Consider the following 18,897-nt stretch of genomic DNA (forward strand, 5'->3'; position numbering starts at 1 on the left):
GAACCAGAGCTCCTCAAACAGATGTGAAGGACTGGTTTGATTTTCATTGATCACGTGATCGTGGTCCACTACTCATTTTTCACATGCCTGTTTCATATAATACTGCTATTTGCCTGGAGAAGTAAGGAAGGGAAATGAAGGAAGACTAGACTGGCTGGTTGAGGTAATGAACTCATTCTCAGTGATGTGTGCCCTCACCTCCGGCTGAACTGCGACCGCCAGTGCTAAGCTCCAGACTCACTGAGGGGTGCCCTGGGAAATGTGAGCTGCATGACTGAAGGGCATCATGTGTAGCCACGACACCACTGGCAGACTATAACCCTGAGCTCCCTCTCTCTCTCTTTCCGTGTGTGTGTGTGTGTGTGTGTGTGTGTGTGTGTGTGTGTGTGTGTGTGTGTGTGTGTGTGTGTGTGTGTGTGTGTCTGATGCAGGCGATAACTGCCTCTGGCATGCCACATTATGCAACACAGAGTCTGGACATTGTAGCTTAGCGCACCCCACACGATCGAGACAGCAGTCAACAAGCCGAAGCAAGCAGAGCATGAGCCTGAGCCTGATTGCGATTCTAACAATGAGCCCCTGCCAAGACAGACAGAGGGGGGCGGGGGGGGACTTTACTCTGGTTGGGAAAGAGATGTTGATTAGATTAATTGAAAGAAAGGCATATGGGGAGATGACTTATCTGATGCAAGCTCTAGACAAATGATTCCTGTGCCGTGGGCTTGAGTGCGGGCCGATCGATGCTCTGCTGTATCCATTTAATTAATCATTTCGAAAAAGTTCCACTCTGCTTTTGTAACCAACAGCAGCATTCTTGAGGAAGGAAGCTTCAGTTTCCTTAACAATTAGAAGAACTAATGCTGGGTTCTATGCCAACCGCTTGTGGTTACTCTTCAGTGGTAGCTCATAAAATAACTGGAGAAATCTAAGCACACAACATCATAATCACTGCATACTGTGTTTTACTTCAGTGTTTGTTGCCTCCGGTTAAGCATAGTTTGTTGCTGGCAAGTGTATCAAGATGTGGCTTTAAGCCATATTATCCTGAGGGTACAACAGGCCCACAGTGCCTCTGAGAGGCTTCAACATGTTTACATATCCAACTGAAAAGCCCGGCAAGAAGGCAACCACTTGAAAACACACCAAGAGGACGCCGAAACCATTGTCAGCTTGGCACAAGGACGGTATTTGAATTTGGATACGTGTCAACCATCAGTTACGTGCCATCTGTGCTGCAGTGTTTGCCTGCTATCGGTGCGGCTTTGCTGTACAGTCTTTAAAGATTAATCACATTTTGATGAAACATCTCAAATTCCTTTGACAACATTTCTTGTCCTTTCTAACATTTTCATAATAGAAATATGTCATGTGTTCCCACAGAGAGTTAGACAGTACATTAGTGCCATGGGAACAACATGCACGTAATTTGACTTTGTGTTAGTGTTGCAAGCCATCCCCTAATTACTGAGACAAGCTTTTTATTTGAAAGCATTCATTAACAGATGATTTGGTGTGAAGGACTCCATCTTATTCTTATTTCTACTCAGCAGGTGTCTCATCTGCATTCGGTGATCTGTTTTCCTTAATGGCTTCGCCACTGAGCTGTTTGGTCTGGTGTACCCCAGACAGAAACTCAAACAAGGAGAACCATTTATCAAGGCATTTAGGGCAGGCAGTAACCATAAAAAAAATAAACAGCAACCTAGGCAGCCATCTCAAGTAACCTGCTTAAAAGACTGAGTGGTAGCGCCATTTCCCATGATTTGCACTTATTTGTTTGATGCTTTGGCTGGAGTTTAGTTTAAAAAGATGCGAGGGAAGCAAAAAATGAATCTCATCCGTTATGCTTGGAGGAGTGGATGCCAGGGAGAGAAGTCTGCTAAATGAATCATAAGCGCCGTGAGAGGGCTGAAGGGAATCTGCATGAAGCTATGAGGAGGCGCGGTGAAGGATTGTTGTCTGGTGCAGCGTTTCTCTCTCTCTCCCACCACTGCCACACCTCCCTCACTGTCCTTAGTCAGCTGCCAAATGGCTTGTTTGATAGTGATGAGTCGTGGCGAGTCCGGGGGTTGGAGAAGAGACTGTGGTCTGGGCAGCTCACCTTAACGCTGAGTGTTCAGGGTCTCTTGTGTCTGGAAATGAGACATACAGCCGTCCTTTTCTTGTTGGGGGCCGTGACGGATCCTCCTCTTCTCAGAGCAGAGATGAGTGATGGGCTTATGTGTCGGCGATTGTGAAGAGGAGAAAGAGAGAGAGAGCGAGAGAGAGGGCGTAATGCCATCTGGCCATTTAGTTCAGTCATACTGCAGAAGTAACTTTCAGCAAACCCTGGTTGTGAGTTTCTCACTATTAGTGTCCTTTTCACTTAATTAATCAGAGTTATTACTCTGACTGTTTCCCCTCAGTTGTGTTCTACTGGTTTAATATTCTATTGTTCTATTCAGTAGTTCCAGCAAAGGCAACTTGTAACTGTACACGTCAACTGGCTCATGGATAATAAGGTCAAAGGCTCTGAGATTATTCAATGGAAGCATTAGACCAGGAATAATTCTGTCACTTTTCATAAGGGGTCCGTTAACCAACATAAGTCAATGCATTAGTTCACATGAACAAACCATGTGGTGTTCATAAACCATAAGTGACTTTATTCATTCTCAATTCATGTTCGCTACTGTTTGTAATTGACATTTGTGAAGGGGTCATTAATGTAAAGAGTTAACAGCATTTCTATGCTGCAGCTGTTGATCCGCTAAACTCTTGAAGTGGCCTGTAAATTGCCATGCCAATCGTTTCAATGCGGAGCTTAACCCGCAGCTTACCATTACACACATAATGAAAGGAAATGACAGGTGAGGTGAACAAAGCACTAGACTGAGGTTAGCTTGTGAACACGTTTCATAATATTCAGATTGAACCACCATGTTTAGATTAGCATAAGCACAGACAAGACAATTAAGAGTTGCCCTGGCATTTTATTCAAACATCATGTCATTAAGTTAATGTGCACAGAACAGCTTTATGCAACCACTTCCTTGCATATATTAGCCATTACATAACTGTCAAAAAGGTCCTTGATAAATACAATGTCTTGTTATAGGCTGTGAGGCACAACCCTGTGTTGTTAGTAACAATGCAATCTCCTAACAGTCATTCAAGTCTGCCCCCGTGTCAACTCTCTGCTCATTCACTGAAATGGACCAATTACGTTCTAAGGGTCGGTGGATTTTGAACTTATCACTGTAGCATAGCCAAAGAGTCCTAGTATTTGGGAACACACACCTGCCAGTCAGCACGTCTGTTTAAATTGCAACTAGGGTTTGTCTGAGGGTTTCCCATGCTATATACCTCCCACAGACTAATGGGTTTTGCTATCAGGAAGTCTTCCCACTTCCTTTAGTGGGTGGATATGTGTGTGGGGGGAGAAATTATGGAGATACCATCTGTGTTGAGATGTAATTGTACTCAGAAGGATTGTAAGAAAAAGCATTTGAAGATATCAATGATTCTGATGAGCACTCCACATGCCCGAGCCCACTGCTATTTTCTTCCTTATCCTTTCAGGTATTCAAAAGCAATTTTAGATAAGCCCAAACATTTTTTTTTATTCCAGTTTTTGAGATTGTGGAAAATTGAATAAAAATCTCCCTTGTGATGTCCTCTGTTTTTGTTCTAGCTCGCTGAGCAATGACTTGAATATTTGTTGTATCTGTGTGATGTGGTCACTAGCCTTGAACTGAAGAGACATGTTCCGCATTTGTAATGATGACAATCAGTCAGTGGCTAAATGTTTCTAGCTGGATTTTGTTTGTCTCTTCTCTGTTCAATCAAAACAATTACAAACAGAACACAAGAACACCACATCTACATCCAAAACAATTGTTGGTGTCTGGGTCTCTTTTTGATTTTGGTGGATAATTTGCACATGTGTCTGGTGATTAAATTTAGCGTATTAAACAGCTAAGAAAGACATCCGGAATCTCGGAACTAAACTTGTTAGGCTAAAGTTAGCAGAACCAACTTATGAGAATTAAAAAGACATACCTTATCATACCATTCAATAATTTTGTAGTCTAGCCACCAACCCAACATTAAAGTAAGGCAAGTAGGCTCCCACTCCCCACAATGAACAACCCCACACAAAATCTGAGGAGACCCCCATTTGCGGCAAACAGCCTTTTTTCATACAGCCACACCCAAAGAGTCCCCATCCCCCACACACACCTCACTGTTAACCCAGCTCCTGATGGTAATTACACACCAATCAGTAGTCAAGTAGTCTGAGCCAAGGTCCAGAATTACATGGCAATCAGTATACTTGCTGTTTAAAGTTCACCCCATGATGCATTCTAATTATGAGTCAAAGGCTAGACTATAGCTGCAAGCGTCACTCTTGATTAGGCTGGCACTCACCACAGATCAGATGGTGCTGTGCTGGTGGGGTCCCATAGGACGTCATAGACGGGGAAACGGCATGGCCAACATGGGCTGCCAGTGCAGGCATGCGATGACGTGATCCTATAAACACACAGAAAGCCGGTTTAAAAATATATTGATGGCTATATCCGATCCAGCATGGGGGCTTTCCAGACTATCATTTACAGCCTTGAACTTTCACAACTAAATATTGGTGTACCAGTCTGTCGTGATGGAAAGAGATGTGTGTTAGAGATTGGGGTCTGCTGTCTATAGAAGACAGATGGGACAACACAATGTCTGCAAGTGAAAACCATGTGGCTTAGCATTGCTCTTACCTTGACTGGCACATGCTACAACACAGCAGGGAACATGAACCACAGCTCATCGGTTGTAAAATTCCAAATATCTTAGTGTATTTATATGCCTGTGCCAGTCTTATTTATCTGCATGTTTATATATTTCATGCGAGACAGATAGATTCAGACCGGGAGTACACAAAACCCTCTCATCGTATTGAGTTCAGTGTTGTTTTCCTTTTTCAATTGTTCACAGAGCACATACAATTGCTGTCCTTAGCACCTCTCTGCGCTTGAAAAGGAGAAGCCAGGAGTGATAAACTCTCTCCCCAGGGATGCGCACAGAAGGGAGAAAAAAAGATGCTCAGCAAGCAGTTGCCATGGCAGTGAATAATGAAAGCTGCTACCGACTTGAAAGTTCAGAGCTGCAGTTATTACACTCTTTCCCCCCCTCCATATTAGATGAGGGCTTGGAAGCACAACAGACAGCAGTGCAGAGAGAGAGAGAGAGAGAGAGAGAGAGAGAGAGAGAGAGAGAGAGAGAGAGAGAGAGAGAGAGAGAGATGGTACTAAACACTGCTGGATGGTACAAGCCAGAATCAGCCATTTCCTATGTGGAAATGAGGCTGCTCCGCACCTGAAGGAAAATGGGATCGACCTGATTGAATTCCATTTCTGAGAAGGCAGGGAGTGTTTGAAGAAGTCCCTGTAGTGCACCAGAAAAGACATACTGGCTTAGAGGTATTTTTCTCAAAGTACAAACAGAGTATAGCTGAAGACATTTTCTGTATTACTGTTGGAGTCAAATCTAAATTCCTAGATGTAAGGCAATATTATTTTATAGCATATCACATTATTCTAGGTTTAATGTGTAGACTGTAGGCTGTATAGATGATAGACAAAATCGAAAACATTTATAAAACAGTTCAATAACACTCTATGTATCAATAATAACCCCCTCTGCCACCTCCTGTTTATCTCTGCATTAGATTAGCGTCGGTCATGTGTAAGTGGGGGCAGGGCTCATAGTGACTCAGCAGCAGGAGGGGGGGAGGGGACGGCTCCCGTGAAACTGGCAGCACCTTCGTAGGGCACTCTGAGGCGTCCGCCGCAGAGAGGACCTGCTGCTCCCTTTGACTGGCTGCCCGCTCCGCACTCCTCAGAGTGTTTCTTCTCCCTCTCCACTCCGTGCAAGGCCCTTCAGAACCCCAAACATCAACAGGACAAGTGGCCCGCGGCAAGCCATTCATCCCGCGCTCATCACCTAGTCAGTTATCATGGCCCCCCCATCAAAGAAACATCAGGGATGTGTGTTTACTTTTCACAACATTATGAGATCAGATTTGATGCCATGAGTTAGCTCTGTGGGAGATGTCTGAGTGTGATGGGTCTCTTGTTGCCTGTGTAAACACACAGACTAAGCCATTTCCGCACCACCAGCTGTTCAGCTCCTGTGCGGAGGAAAGCAAATGGCTGTTCAGTTTTGCAGAGAGAGAACGTTCCAACAGGCAGGCACTGAGGATCTTTTTCACTTGCCTGGAAATAACGGGGGTACTGTGTGTGTGTGTGTGTGTGTGTGTGTGTGTGTGTGTGTGTGTGTGTGTGTGTGTGTGTGTGTGTGCGCACAGCTTTCAAATAAGTCTAGGTCAAGAGTACAGGTGAGTGTGAGAGAGATAATGATAAGAGGGTCAGGCTTTGCAGAGTAGATTGCAAGATCTAGTGTTCTCACTGCACTGCATACTGGATCTGCAGATGCTTACACAGTGAAACAAAACTTCCACAGAACAAAACAAAAAATCCATCTATGTGTCCTTTCAGGGAAAGAACAAAGACAAATAAAACACACACACACACACACACACACACACACACACACACACACACTCTCACACACACACACACACACACACACACACACACACAGAGAGAGACACAGACACACACAGACACACACACACACACACAGACACCCTGAAGTCTCACGATAATCCCTTTCAGTCAGCATGTACAGGTTGTGTTGCTATAGTAACCATTCTACCAATATGGGGATGTCATTGTGACTGATAAAAAAGGACACTGGAGTCTGTCTCATTATTTTATCAGTCAGTCTCTGTTGATATGTTCCCTTACTCATACAGGGCCCTATTCTCTCTGCAGAGCATCTGTCTGGTATAAATTGAGACTATTTGCTGAGATGTCGGCGGGCTGAAATCAGTCTCGTCTCTGGGACGTATTGGTTCCTGAGGCACCTATGTCCTCAGGCACCCAATTTAAAATTAGAGAGCAGCTGTCCCCGTGTTATCTCGTCCTAAGACGGATTCCTAAAATACCTCGCCACATTTATCAAGGCACTGGGCAGAGGAAAATGTCGAGCTGGAGACAGGACAGGAGTGAGCGAGCGGTTATTTTGGACAGGTTTGCCGGCATTCACAAGGCTGGCCTGTGTGTGTGTGTGTGCGGGTGTATGCAGAGGTCCCAGGCAGAGAGGGTTTTTACGGCAGCTATGAACAAGTGGACTATTTACAGACTCCCCGAGGGCCGGGTGGAAACACATGGCCAGTTCTCTCTAGTGGGTGTAGGAGGGAGTGACGTAAGACTCATATGGGCACTGTGTGAAATTACTCAAATTCCTCCATCTGAGGGAATGCAGCCATTATAGCAGCTACGAGCATCATGAAAAACAAATGAACAGCATGGTATGTATTATGTGTGTATAAAGCAAATGCACTATACACATGTGTTTTCTGCTACAGCATATGGATTTCTGACTGACTCTGATTCTAGTTGTAAGTTCTTCTGCGATTATGTATAATACATACAAGCAATACCAGGATATTACAAACCAGCATTTCAAAATTGTACTTCCTGACCATTGGAGAGCAGAATGTGGTACCTTGGCATTTGGTGTTTGTGGTATATGGGGGCATTTGGTGAGGTGCGATGTGATGATGATGATGTATGGGCCAATGCTGTCTCTCTTCATGACAAGCTAATATTTCTCTGTCTGCCCCAAGGCTGGAAATGGTCCCTTATTTCCCCCATATTCTGCTGACAGCCCTGTATGAATTACGCTACGCTTCACACTGCTGATTCTGCAGGTACACACAGCCATATCTAGGAACTACAAGAGTCAGAGACAGATAGATAAAGATAGAAAGAGGCAGAGAGAGAGAGAGAGAGAGAGAGAAAAAAGAGGGACAGAGTGAGGGGGAGGGCAGAGAGATGTGTTTGATGCTAGAGGGGGATCAATAATTGAAAGGTCATACTGTCACTGCTGTGTACTGCAAACCCCTGCCTGCTCAGAGAAGACATGCTAGAAATAGTGTCTCTTGGGTAGTGAAGTCAGAGGACAGGGATCTGCTCACGACAGCATCCTCTCCCAATCAGTCTGTCAAAATGAGATGACACACAGAGAAAGATATAATTTGTGTCTTCAGTGGTTGAACAGGGAAACGTAACACATACTGTATTAGCATCGCAGACACTGTGGACCGTAGCCATGGCATGTCCCAGATCTTTTTCCACATCGCAGTCAGTGAAGGAGGGTGTGAATTTCCCAGCATGCAAAGTAAACAGTCTATGATGGAGGTCACCGACTTCTACGCCCATCATCACAAGCATCCATTGTGTCACCTCCTTGACCAAACCAACTGTCTCCTTCAATCCCTCCTCAGTCTGGTGGTGAGCTTCTCCATAACCAGACAGACCACTGCTCTGACTATTCCATCCAGTCCTCTGCCAGAATTAGCCATGATACAATTTCCTCTTCCTTTTTTTAGGAAAATGTGACATCGTCTCGCACGGGACTCTGACTCATGGTTGACTTGGGCAAAGACAGCAGCTCCAATGGCTCTCTCTCTCTGTCTGTCTGTTTGCCTGATTCAGACACTCTCTGAGCGTTGTGGAGTGGGGCCTGGGGAGAGACTGAGGCCCAGTGACAGGCGTTGGCGGTGGCGGCTGATGCTAATATGGCCAGTAGCACCGCACCGTGCCACGCCACGCCACGCCTCACATGACTAAGCACTGACATGACTAAGCACTGACCCTGTTCAATGGCAGAGGCAGGTCTGATACTCCCTGGCTACAGTCTGCTGTCTGGACTCTGGATTTACACACCCAACTGCACCCTGACCAGAGGAGGAGGAGAGGGAGATGAGAGGACTTGGAGGAGGTGGAGGTAGAGGAAGCTGGCATGAGTCCATTTCTTTTTCTTTCTCCTGGTTTTATGTTATATCACCCACTTTCCTCTGAGCAGCGTTGTGGGGATAATGAGTAGGCTCACTTCCTTCATCTGGACGACAGGTTTTCTCATGCGGCAAGTGAACGTGATTGCTTTTTTTTCTTTGTTGTTTTTAGAGCTCCGTGTCTCTTCAGAAGAAGGTATTTGTGTGGATAGTGTATTCATTTTAGTAGGTTAGAGTTGTCTGTTTTGAGGGTGTGTACTTCTCTGATTCTGTCTCTGATTTCTCTGGCTCTACCATGGCATTTCTGTAAGTGTCAGTGAGCATTTCTGGGCGTGTGTGTTTGAACATGTCTGTTTCCTTATATGAGTAAGTGTGTGTGTGTGTGTGTGTGTTTGTGTGTGTGTGCATGCATTAGTGTGTGTGTGTGTGTGTGTGTGTGTGTGTGTTTGTTTGTTTCCTGCCAGGTCAGAATTGCCCCCTTGAGTCACTGCCACCAACAGAAACAGGCATGGCAGGCCCCAGAGCTCAAAGCTCAAGGAGTGGATGGGCGGAACAGCCGCAGGCCCCAGTCTCTGGAGAGAATGATTGGGAGAGTCCCAATGATCATAATAGTCCCTGCCCCCAGCCTCCCTGCGGAAACAGAAAACAGAGCCCAGTGAGTGGTGGCTGCAGCAGGACCACTGCAGGGGCGTAAAATCCCATGTCAGGAACAGCTCACTTGTGGGTCAAAGGTCAAGGTCTTTAAAGTACACAACTGTCAAAACCTTCCATCAGCCCTCATCACACCCCTGACCCCACTGAGGCAACGTGTTCCCCATGTGGGCACATTCCCACTGAGGACCTGGGAGAGAAAGTCCTGGAGGCTTCTCCATGCTACATTAAATAATTTGGAAAAAGAATACAATGACATCTTGCAAATGTCTTGCTCATGTGCGACCATAAAGGAAGTTATAAACACCTCACTAAAGACAAGGAATATACATATAATATGTAAATGCTTCACTGAGACTGGCAAGGAAGAAAAAGCCAGATGGGGCCATCTAGCTCTTAGCTTGCCATTTTCCCTGTTTACCATCTGCCTTGTTCCCACACACACACACAGACACAGAGAGATGGGCCCCCCCCCCCCCCTCCCCAGTGGGACCTGCAGACTCTTGAGAATAGGACGCCTGCGTCAACCCTGCCACACTCTAGCAACCTCCCCAGCTTTGTCCCTGTCCTGACAAGCCACCGAGCAACAGATGAAGACGTTCTGCGCAACCGAGCGACTTGAGCGCTTTGCTGCAGTGCAGCTGAGCTCTTTAATTGGCAAGGTTGGTTTTTTTTCTTTACGTCTTCACTCTCTCTCTCTCTCTGTCTCTCACCCTCTTTTCCTTTCATGATCTTTGCTTTGTGGTGTATTGTGCCTCTGTCAGTGGCGCGTGTTTACTTAAAATGAACTCTCTCCTCCAACTCCGAAACTTTCCCCAGAGGCATTCACACATTGTGCGTAATGATGGATGTTGAGTCAGACATCAAATATCAAAATTCATGTATTCCTGAAACTTCAGAGGCCGCTGCCCATACCATGTATTAATCAGTATAGCATGCTGCCTGGCTAGATGCAGTGGTCCCAGTTTATATGAAATATGCATTGGCAAATTATTAATCAGTCAAAAGGGGGAGGTCTGAATAAATGAGAGTCAGCAGGGTATTGTTTCTGCTGCAGAACGAGTTTGATTTCACTGATGTGTGGTCGGGGTTATAGGTTTGAATAAATGACCATGTTTATTGTCTGTGTCTTATATTGGTACCATCAGGTTGCTTCCTAACAAGGTCAGCTGTTGTTTCTCTGCTTAATAGTTTTGCTCTGTTTCTTTGGGACATCTTTGTTTGAATAAAAGTATGTTGTATGCTCTGCTATATACATGGAAAGACTGATGGCAAACTATTCAACTTTTACAATCTTAAGGACATGCTTCTGCAGGAAGCAACCATGTCTCTCTTCACAAAGCTTAATACCCGGCCCACTACATTGCACAGGTTATTCAAAACTGAACTATTAAACATAGCAAATGTTGCTTTTCATGAAGAAAAGCTTGTCTCGAGTAATGAATGTATCCAGTTTAAGATTCAAGACTGAAAAATGTGTTTTTGGAGCCAGAACTATTAGTGTTTGAACATTGTAAACCAAACAGAAATAATTGCATTGCTGTATTTTACTTGATGTAGTTATTGTTATTCTATTTAAATAGTTTCAGAACTTAGATTTACATAAATGGGTAATTAACGATACATTAGCACCATGTGTTTTTGCTTAATATCCTGCCGTTTCTGTAGTGTTTGATGGATAATACATGTGAAATCACATTAATTGAAACATCCCGTTAATTCATTTCCTTACACTGAAATTCCATGAAGCCACCAGGACATCATGCAGAGAGCCAGCATTCTGGTGGGTGGAATGTGCATGAAAATTGCTAGGGAGATACAGTTATCTATTTTTCATGGCAGCAAACACATATCACTCCGCTGCAAATAGAAGCACAAACACACACACAGACACACACGAGTATGCAAATGTATTAAATGTGTTGGAACACTGGATTTGCAAACACAGAAAGACTGCAGTGCAACCAGGGGGATCAATGTTTGATAGTAAGACTACAGGATGACTTCAATTTCAAGCACTTTTCTCTGATGTCAGGCAATTTTGCTGCAATCTGTATATACTGTACCTGGACTGTTCATAATGTTAACAGTAGATTATGCAAATGTATAATTATATAATGCTGCACACTTAACCGCCAGCAAATAGTTATTTGGGTGCTCTGCTTTCAACTCTCCGGTAAATTCTTTGGTTGACTCACACCGTTTTGTAATAAGTAGCCGCAAGCTGATGCACTAACAAAAAAGGCAGCCTAGCAGAGCCGAGAAGATGAGGCAGCTCGGAATTCAGGGGACAGTTCTGCAGCTTAAGCTCAACTCACTTTCACCAGAGGAAGTTCATAAATCAAATCCTCAAATCCTGTCTTCTTGTCCTATGGGGAGACAGTGTCTTGCACTGTGCAGATCAAAGTTGTTTTTTTCCCCTTGAAGTTGGCTGAAGAACAAAATCTTTTTCCGAAGCGTTTATAGATGTTGCTATGACCCAGGACCAAAAAGGTGGCCGTGTACCCAGAGGAAATGCCCTAATCCTGTTTAAGTGTCACTGTTGTGACAAACACTCCGCCGTGCCTAGCTAAGCTATTGTCCTCGAGCATCCACAAAGAGCATTCTGTTGCCCCTATTTTCTCCTGAGGAATGGACATCTGTAGGGCCTTCAGCTTTGCTAGCAGTTAGTTCATGCCTTGCCAGAGAGGAACAAATGCCCATTGTGCCAGGGCCCTGCTGCTAGGGAAAAGACAGCTCCAGTTTAATAGACCCGCCAGTGAATCGAGGCTACATGAGTGTGCTCACTAGAAAGCATTGCTCTTTACCTACATTTTCCAGGCATGACTAAGCTGTTTAGCGCTCAAAGAAGGTCTTGCTGTTCAGCATTGAGTTCATGTACACCTATTTATGAGAATCACTTCTTTGGTAAAAGACAATGTGCAAAACATAACTGAATTTGTCACATCACGGCTGTTTCTCATGACCTAAATGTCAGTGTCGATTTGACAAGTCTTGATGATGGGAATCAGATCACATGCAAGTCATACAGAAAGAGGGGTAATGTCAAACCTACTTTCAGCAGCATCCTCATCGATTAATGCAGCCCTCTGCTGTGAGCTACAGAAATTCTTACACTCAGCAAACTGTGAGCTCTGTAACCTTTAATACCTATATAACCATGAGTCATCAGTCTCCATGCCATCACATCCCTGAGTGTTGTTTTATCCTGCAACACGCTGCAGTCAAGCAACGAAGAACAGCTTTGCTCTCTGTGAGTCGTAGCATACCTTTCCCCCTCTGTGAACTTTACCACGCTCACACCATGGTGCGGTTTAATTAAAATTTTACTCGAGACAGGCAGACTGAAAGAGAGGAGTGAAGAGGGAGGGAAGCAGGGACGTAGAGAGTGAGCAAGTGAGCGAGAGAGGGGTGAAGGAGATGCTTACTCATTGTTGGGGGTCAGTGCTTTGTCTTTCTAGAAGGCAATGCACAGTGCGTCAAGGCGGCTGTGGAAGTCCAGAAGTCAAGGCTCCGATGAGAGAATGACTAATGGCCATTGAATATGACTGAGGTAAACACATTTCTCAAATGTGTTCAAACACTGAGAGCTATATTCATGCCCCTGCATGTGGTGAGAACTCAGCGTAGGAGACCGAATAAATGTGATGTATTGTTGAAAAAGAGTGGTGCAATATCAAAACCCGTCATGAATTTGGAGGTTACACAGTATGTTTACAAACCCAGAAGATGAAATCACTCCACATTCCATCTAGAAATAGGGAAAATAACAATAAAGCACTGATCACCAAATGATATCCCCCCCATAGGTTGATGTGTGGAAAGATCATCAAAATCTGTAGGCGACAAACACTACCATACTAATAAAACACACATTACTTTCCTTGACTACCTCTTGAATAATGGTCGTCATCATAAAGACACTGCTCCTAATATTTTGATTATTTTCATATTTTATTATTAAGCCTGTTTAAGAGATGTCAAAAAAGTATGTTTGTATGTATGTAGGCTATAGCCACCGTTTTATGAAAAAGAAAAGAGACTTCTGTAATCAGGAAGGCCTATTTAGGGCGACAAAAGCGGAGCAGGTTCACCACGGATATAGATGTCTAGATCAAAAAACAGTGCGCACTGCCTTCTCTACAAGCAGACTTCTTATTGCCCCCCTCCCTGGGTCTGGGTTTAGTTTTCTGAGCACTGGGCAATAGGCACAGCTAGCACTCCCACAATAACAGTGTTGACGTCACGCTACCATCTCTCCCGTTGGATACAGCTGCAAAACTGCGAGAGAGGGGGTGATTGAAGGGAATAGCTAAGCGGCGGTGGCGGCGGCAGCCATCTTAGAACTATCGCGGTTGCCGTATTACATCTTCTGGATATTTATTTACAGGGTGCATTATAATTGACCGCGTTGACGAGGACTAGAGAAGAGTGTTTACGTCTCCTGTGTTTTTTACTTAAAAAACGGGATGAAGTTCCGTAGGTATAAACCCTTAGCGTCTGCAATCGGACTGGTCCTAGGACTATTATGTGCGGTGGAGGCAGCCAAAGGTAAGCCGCAAGACGCTGTGTTTATCCCTCATTGTCTCGTTAATTCAGATGGACTGTTTCCGTGTTACACATACAATCGCTTATAGCTTTTGCTTTCAGGAGGCCTGATTTGTGCTTAGTGTAAGGGAAACATATTTAAACTACTGATGGTTGTAGGCTCAGTGGGGATGCCTGATGGGCGATCCAGCCCATAGGATGGCTTGTCTCGCACCCTAATCGGATGGATGTTCATGGCCAAAGTATCCGTGTAGCCTATATGTTGCGTGTCGCAAAAGATTAAACCCATTCTGAATTTCAAACGAAATAATTCACACAGACCAAGTTGACAAAAAGATATAGGTGGCATTATGAAATACATTAATCCATCTATCTCGTAAAATGTGTAGGAATGCCCTTTGCTGTTGTAGGCTATTCACTAGAAGACTACCTTGAGTGTTCTTTCAGCGGGTATAACACAATATCTATTGGCAACACCCTGTATGGGGTTTGGTTGTCGGACTGGCTAACCAAGGCAGCTCGTGGGCCAAGGTTATCCATGTTATAACCTTTAGTGATACCTGCGTTGCTCGCCGCCTTTAAAAACGACAATGGTTTTTTTTATTTGACTCGCACCTTAACCCAGTGACACTGGCTGTATAGGATGTTAACTGTAAATGATTGTGTTTGATTTATTGTGTGCTGGCAAATAAACACCATGCCGATGAAGTGAGCTAGCTAACGTTTTCCGTGTACGCATTGCAGATCCAGATGCCAACACTTCTTGTACAGTGATTTAAAAATGCATATGTATCGCGTTCACAAGCGCAGCTAAATTATCGCAGCAGGTGCACCAAGCCGTTCCGTAGATGATGAATGTACCGTGAAACATACATCCCAGTTAAGCCCAGAGGCAGCAGGACGGTCAGTCTCTCATCGATACTTCAATGTGGAACTAAAGCACAGAACTAATTTAATTGAATGACTGGTGGTGCCGTGTGAATAGATTACCCACCAGCGTTGCTGAGCTTCCTGTTCTGTGTCCTCGCTGTTTTAGAGAGCCGTGAAGTAGGCCATCACAGAACAATCGAAGTTTTAATTTGCAACGGAATTTCAACAGTTCTAGCCCATAAGTCTTCTGGCACTCCCCTTTTTCTAGAAACGCAAATTGCAGGTCCCCCTCCCCCATATTTTATACATAGCCTACCATCCATTTTATTGGTTACATACTTATATGGCCTCAATACTATAATAAAACACGGTCCCACATTGGACAGTCTCCTGCGGAACTGGTAAAATGGACGTGTTGCTATGTGAAGCAGCTGAGAATGCATCTCCACCAACATTAGATCAGATAATTAACTAATTGCTCCATGGTCCTGTCAGTCTGATGTGTCACTGGAATGGTTGATTCAATTCAAAGCAGTGATGTCAAATTAAAGTTGACCATCACTGAAGATCCCAGATGACCAGCTGAAAGCAGGCACAACTTGTTTAACTCGATATTTCTTATCCTTTTATCACAGGAAGGATTTCTATTAAGAAATGGCTTCTCTGATAGGAATTGGGAGTTGTATTTTTTTAGGCAAAGGAATACAATTAAACAAAAGAATGAAACATTTAGCAAGATTCGGATCATGAAAGCATTTGGAAGAGAGAATAAAATAAGTTAAGCATTGAGAAGACGAAAGGGTTGTGGGGAGAAATGACTATAACACTGTGAAGTCTGTTACACCAATTGACCAAATGTGTTTGCATAGCACACCTGCCTTGTTCCCCACAGTTGCAGGGAAAGTAACATGTGACATTTCCATATTTGGCTTGCCTTTCTCTCAGGCTGAAAATCCCTCGTTTTCAGCTCCTCGACTTGACCTTGCTGTGTTTTTATTTGTGGTCAATGTAGCAGTCAAAGTCTAAATGTAGAGAGTAAGTTGTTCTTATCTTTTCTGGCAAAACTCTTCAAGGAATATAGGAAGTGTTGGACACTTTTGAAACTACAGATTCGGTTGTATCACTAATCTTGCTCTGTAAGAATGGCGAAAGTGAAATAGTATTGTGCCAGAAACATCAGAAAATGACTAATATTTTTAACCCCACACCTACTTCAGGTCATTAAGCAAGGGTGTGGAAGTCATAAACTCATGTTAGTAAGCTTATCTATGAGTCATTTGCAAGTGTGTAAACCCTTTGGAGGTGGAGATGGCTTATGTTTTACACTTCCGTCATTTAGAGTACTGGCATGACGTTGGGATAACATTAAATGCTTTTCCATTTGAAGAACTCCCTGCTTCCCTAGAACATGTAGTGCAGATGTCTGCTTTTGTTTATTTATTTATTTCTTGGTTTGGTTATGAGGTATGTACCACACTGGACTTTTATGTCAATCAGGCTATATATTACAGTTTGTATACTCATGTTGTAACCCCCAATTTCTATAGTCTCAATAAAGTAACCTCAGTTTTGTTTCCCAATGATCCTTGAGTCTATATAAAACCTTTGGGAGCACATTCATGTAAACAGATGCAACCAGCTGCACGCTCCTGTCTTGTGGCCTCTGGTCAAATGCTTGGCCTGTCCCAGCAGAGGCACAGCATTGCAGGGTGCCTCTTCATTTGCTGTCCTCTCCACGTTCCTCTCTGAAGTACAAGCAGACAGTTCATATGGATTGGAAAGTGACTATTTCATCCCCATTGTGTCGTTCGATGCTTCTCTGGAACATGACACTGAAGAACCAGAGGTTAATTGACTAATGGCTTTTGTCTCATCTTCTGTACGTTAATGTACAGTTGTCATTAATCAGTTCCTCAGGTCGTACTGAATAATGACAGGAAAGCACCCTGAGGTAGGCTATGCCTTGTGTGAAATTAGCTGGCCTATCTGGCCCCCCAGGGAAACAGCTGCCCACTCTGACATAAATCCAGGCCTGCCCAGGCACATAGATTAATAGACTTTTAATCTTCAATTTGCACATTTTTAAACAACATGGTTCTCAATAAATGGAAGGACCTGCAGTCTTGGACCAGTATGGGATGATCATGGCAACCACTCTGTCAGCTTAAGCTCAAGATAACTCACAACGCCTAGCATTCACTACCATGCTAAATATACCTAGTGGTTTGCATTTAACTATCTGAAAGGAATGTGTTGTGGCTTGAAGTCCAGGGTAAATCTAGCATGGCCGTGTCAAGTCTTTTTGGTCTTGCTCGGATGCCCAGAATTAAAATGTTGTTGATTTGTGAAGATAACCTTCAGTAGTTTTGATTCGCTTCGCTCCTCCCACACACGTTATTTCACCGTCTTGGACATGAGCTCCATGCTGCGTGGCTACCCCTTGATTTGTTGGCCTATTTATTCATAGAATCTGAACTCAGAGGAACAAAAGGGTTTCTTGGCCCACAGTTCGGGGCAAAGTTGTGGAATTACCGCCTCACAATGTGCCCACTGTTACATGGGCTTTGACACGGGCGCTCTTGCTTTCATTAGTCTCCAAAGCCTGCTTCGACCAATAATGCACTATTCAGGAACTTACTAACCTGCAGGAAAAGTCTACCTTACCCTCTGTGTGTGTGTGTGTGTGTGTGTGTGTGTGTGTGTGTGTGTGCGTGTGTGTGCGTGTGCGTGTGCGAGTGGGAGTGCTTTTGTATTGTGTGTCAAGCCTGTAAAGAGGCAGCTGTAGCCGAGGCTAGGCCATAGGGAAAACTCCTGTCTTAGTGGTTCCTTTGCCTGCTTGAAGTGAGTCCGTGATCTGTCAAGAATTGGTCACTGACTACTGAGTATTATGTCGGTCACGTCAATGTACTCGGTCAGCTGGTCACCGAGCCTCGGTTGATGTGGCAAAGGCAAAATGTTTCCTCTTGAGATACCCTTGATGAGGGCATGCTATGATTATAATAGCTCTGCAAAATAGTTTTGACTGCAATTAACCGCAGTCAAAACTACATTTAAATGCAGGTTATGTGTTTAGTGTGTTAGAAAGAAGCGGTGAGCAATGAATGGATCATTCTCCAAACAGTTATGAAGCCAATAAACTGTATCATTCATGCCTCATGACAATGTTGGAGAACACTTTCTTGTTAGGGGCAACGAACCTAATTACAACTTAATTGTGAGGATGCAATATCGGCAGATGAGCACTTTCATTTAGAACTGCAGAGCAGAGTTGTTCCTATCTGAAACTCCCCTGAAGCGCTTTATCACCATAAGAAATACTGCCCCCTCTCTTCACTCCTCACTAAATGCGTCACTGCATTTACATTCCATGGGAACAAGGTAACTAGAGAGCACCTTCACCTGCAGGCGAGGCACCCAGTGGCCCCTAAAGCCACAGGTGGAATGAAAACCAGCTCTGTGCATTCTCTTGGATTGCGGTAGCCTGCCCCTCCTCCTCTCTCACTTTCACTGGGCCTTTTGTGTGTCTGGTGCTGAATGCCGATTGAGTAGCTTTCACACCGTTCTCTGCTGCCTCCACTCCCTCTCGCCCTCCCCGGCACCTCCTCCCTGCTGCTTCCACCCCCCCCAGTGAAAATGCCTTTGCGTTGTTTATGCAGGCCTTGATTGCCGAGGGAACAAACAGACGTTTGCTTGAGCATACACTGACCCCATGCCTGCCCTGGTGTGGCTGTGAGGGCTCCCCTGTTTGTGGAATGGGGGGGGGGGGGGGGGGTGGGGGAGGGATGTTTCGGAACGTTTGGGGGCCCCCACCCACAGGTTTGTCTAAAGGGCCGTTAGGCCACCGAGAACAGTCAAAGCTCTGTGATTGAGGAGGGCCTGCTTCAACAAGCTCCGACACTTCTCAATTCCACCGCAAACAGAGGAGTGTGCCC

General features: G+C 44.5%; 1 protein-coding gene and 1 long non-coding RNA gene across 5 annotated transcripts in view; one reads left to right on the plus strand and one right to left on the minus strand.

The window, feature by feature from the left end:
* Positions 1-1,373: 1,373 nt before the first annotated feature.
* Positions 1,374-17,580, minus strand: LOC116220309. The gene is made up of 3 exons (XR_004163563.2): positions 15,090-17,580; positions 4,411-4,515; positions 1,374-2,216 (listed from the first exon to the last, which is right to left on the minus strand). It is a non-coding gene; the product is annotated as an uncharacterized LOC116220309 (long non-coding RNA).
* The window catches only part of clstn1 (calsyntenin 1), a 37,449-nt gene continuing 32,294 nt past the window's right edge, over positions 13,743-18,897 (plus strand). The window contains exon 1 of one of the 4 annotated variants that reach the window (XM_012826149.3): positions 13,743-14,098. In XM_012826149.3, the coding sequence (XP_012681603.1) occupies positions 14,017-14,098 (82 nt within the window). In that variant the 5' untranslated portion in view covers positions 13,743-14,016. The remainder of the gene's footprint in view (positions 14,099-18,897) is intronic. The other 3 variants (XM_012826151.3, XM_012826150.3, XM_012826152.3) reach the window with 3 other exon arrangements.

The sequence above is a fragment of the Clupea harengus genome, chromosome 4 (genome assembly GCF_900700415.2).
Source record: "Clupea harengus chromosome 4, Ch_v2.0.2, whole genome shotgun sequence".
NCBI lineage: Eukaryota > Metazoa > Chordata > Actinopteri > Clupeiformes > Clupeidae > Clupea > Clupea harengus.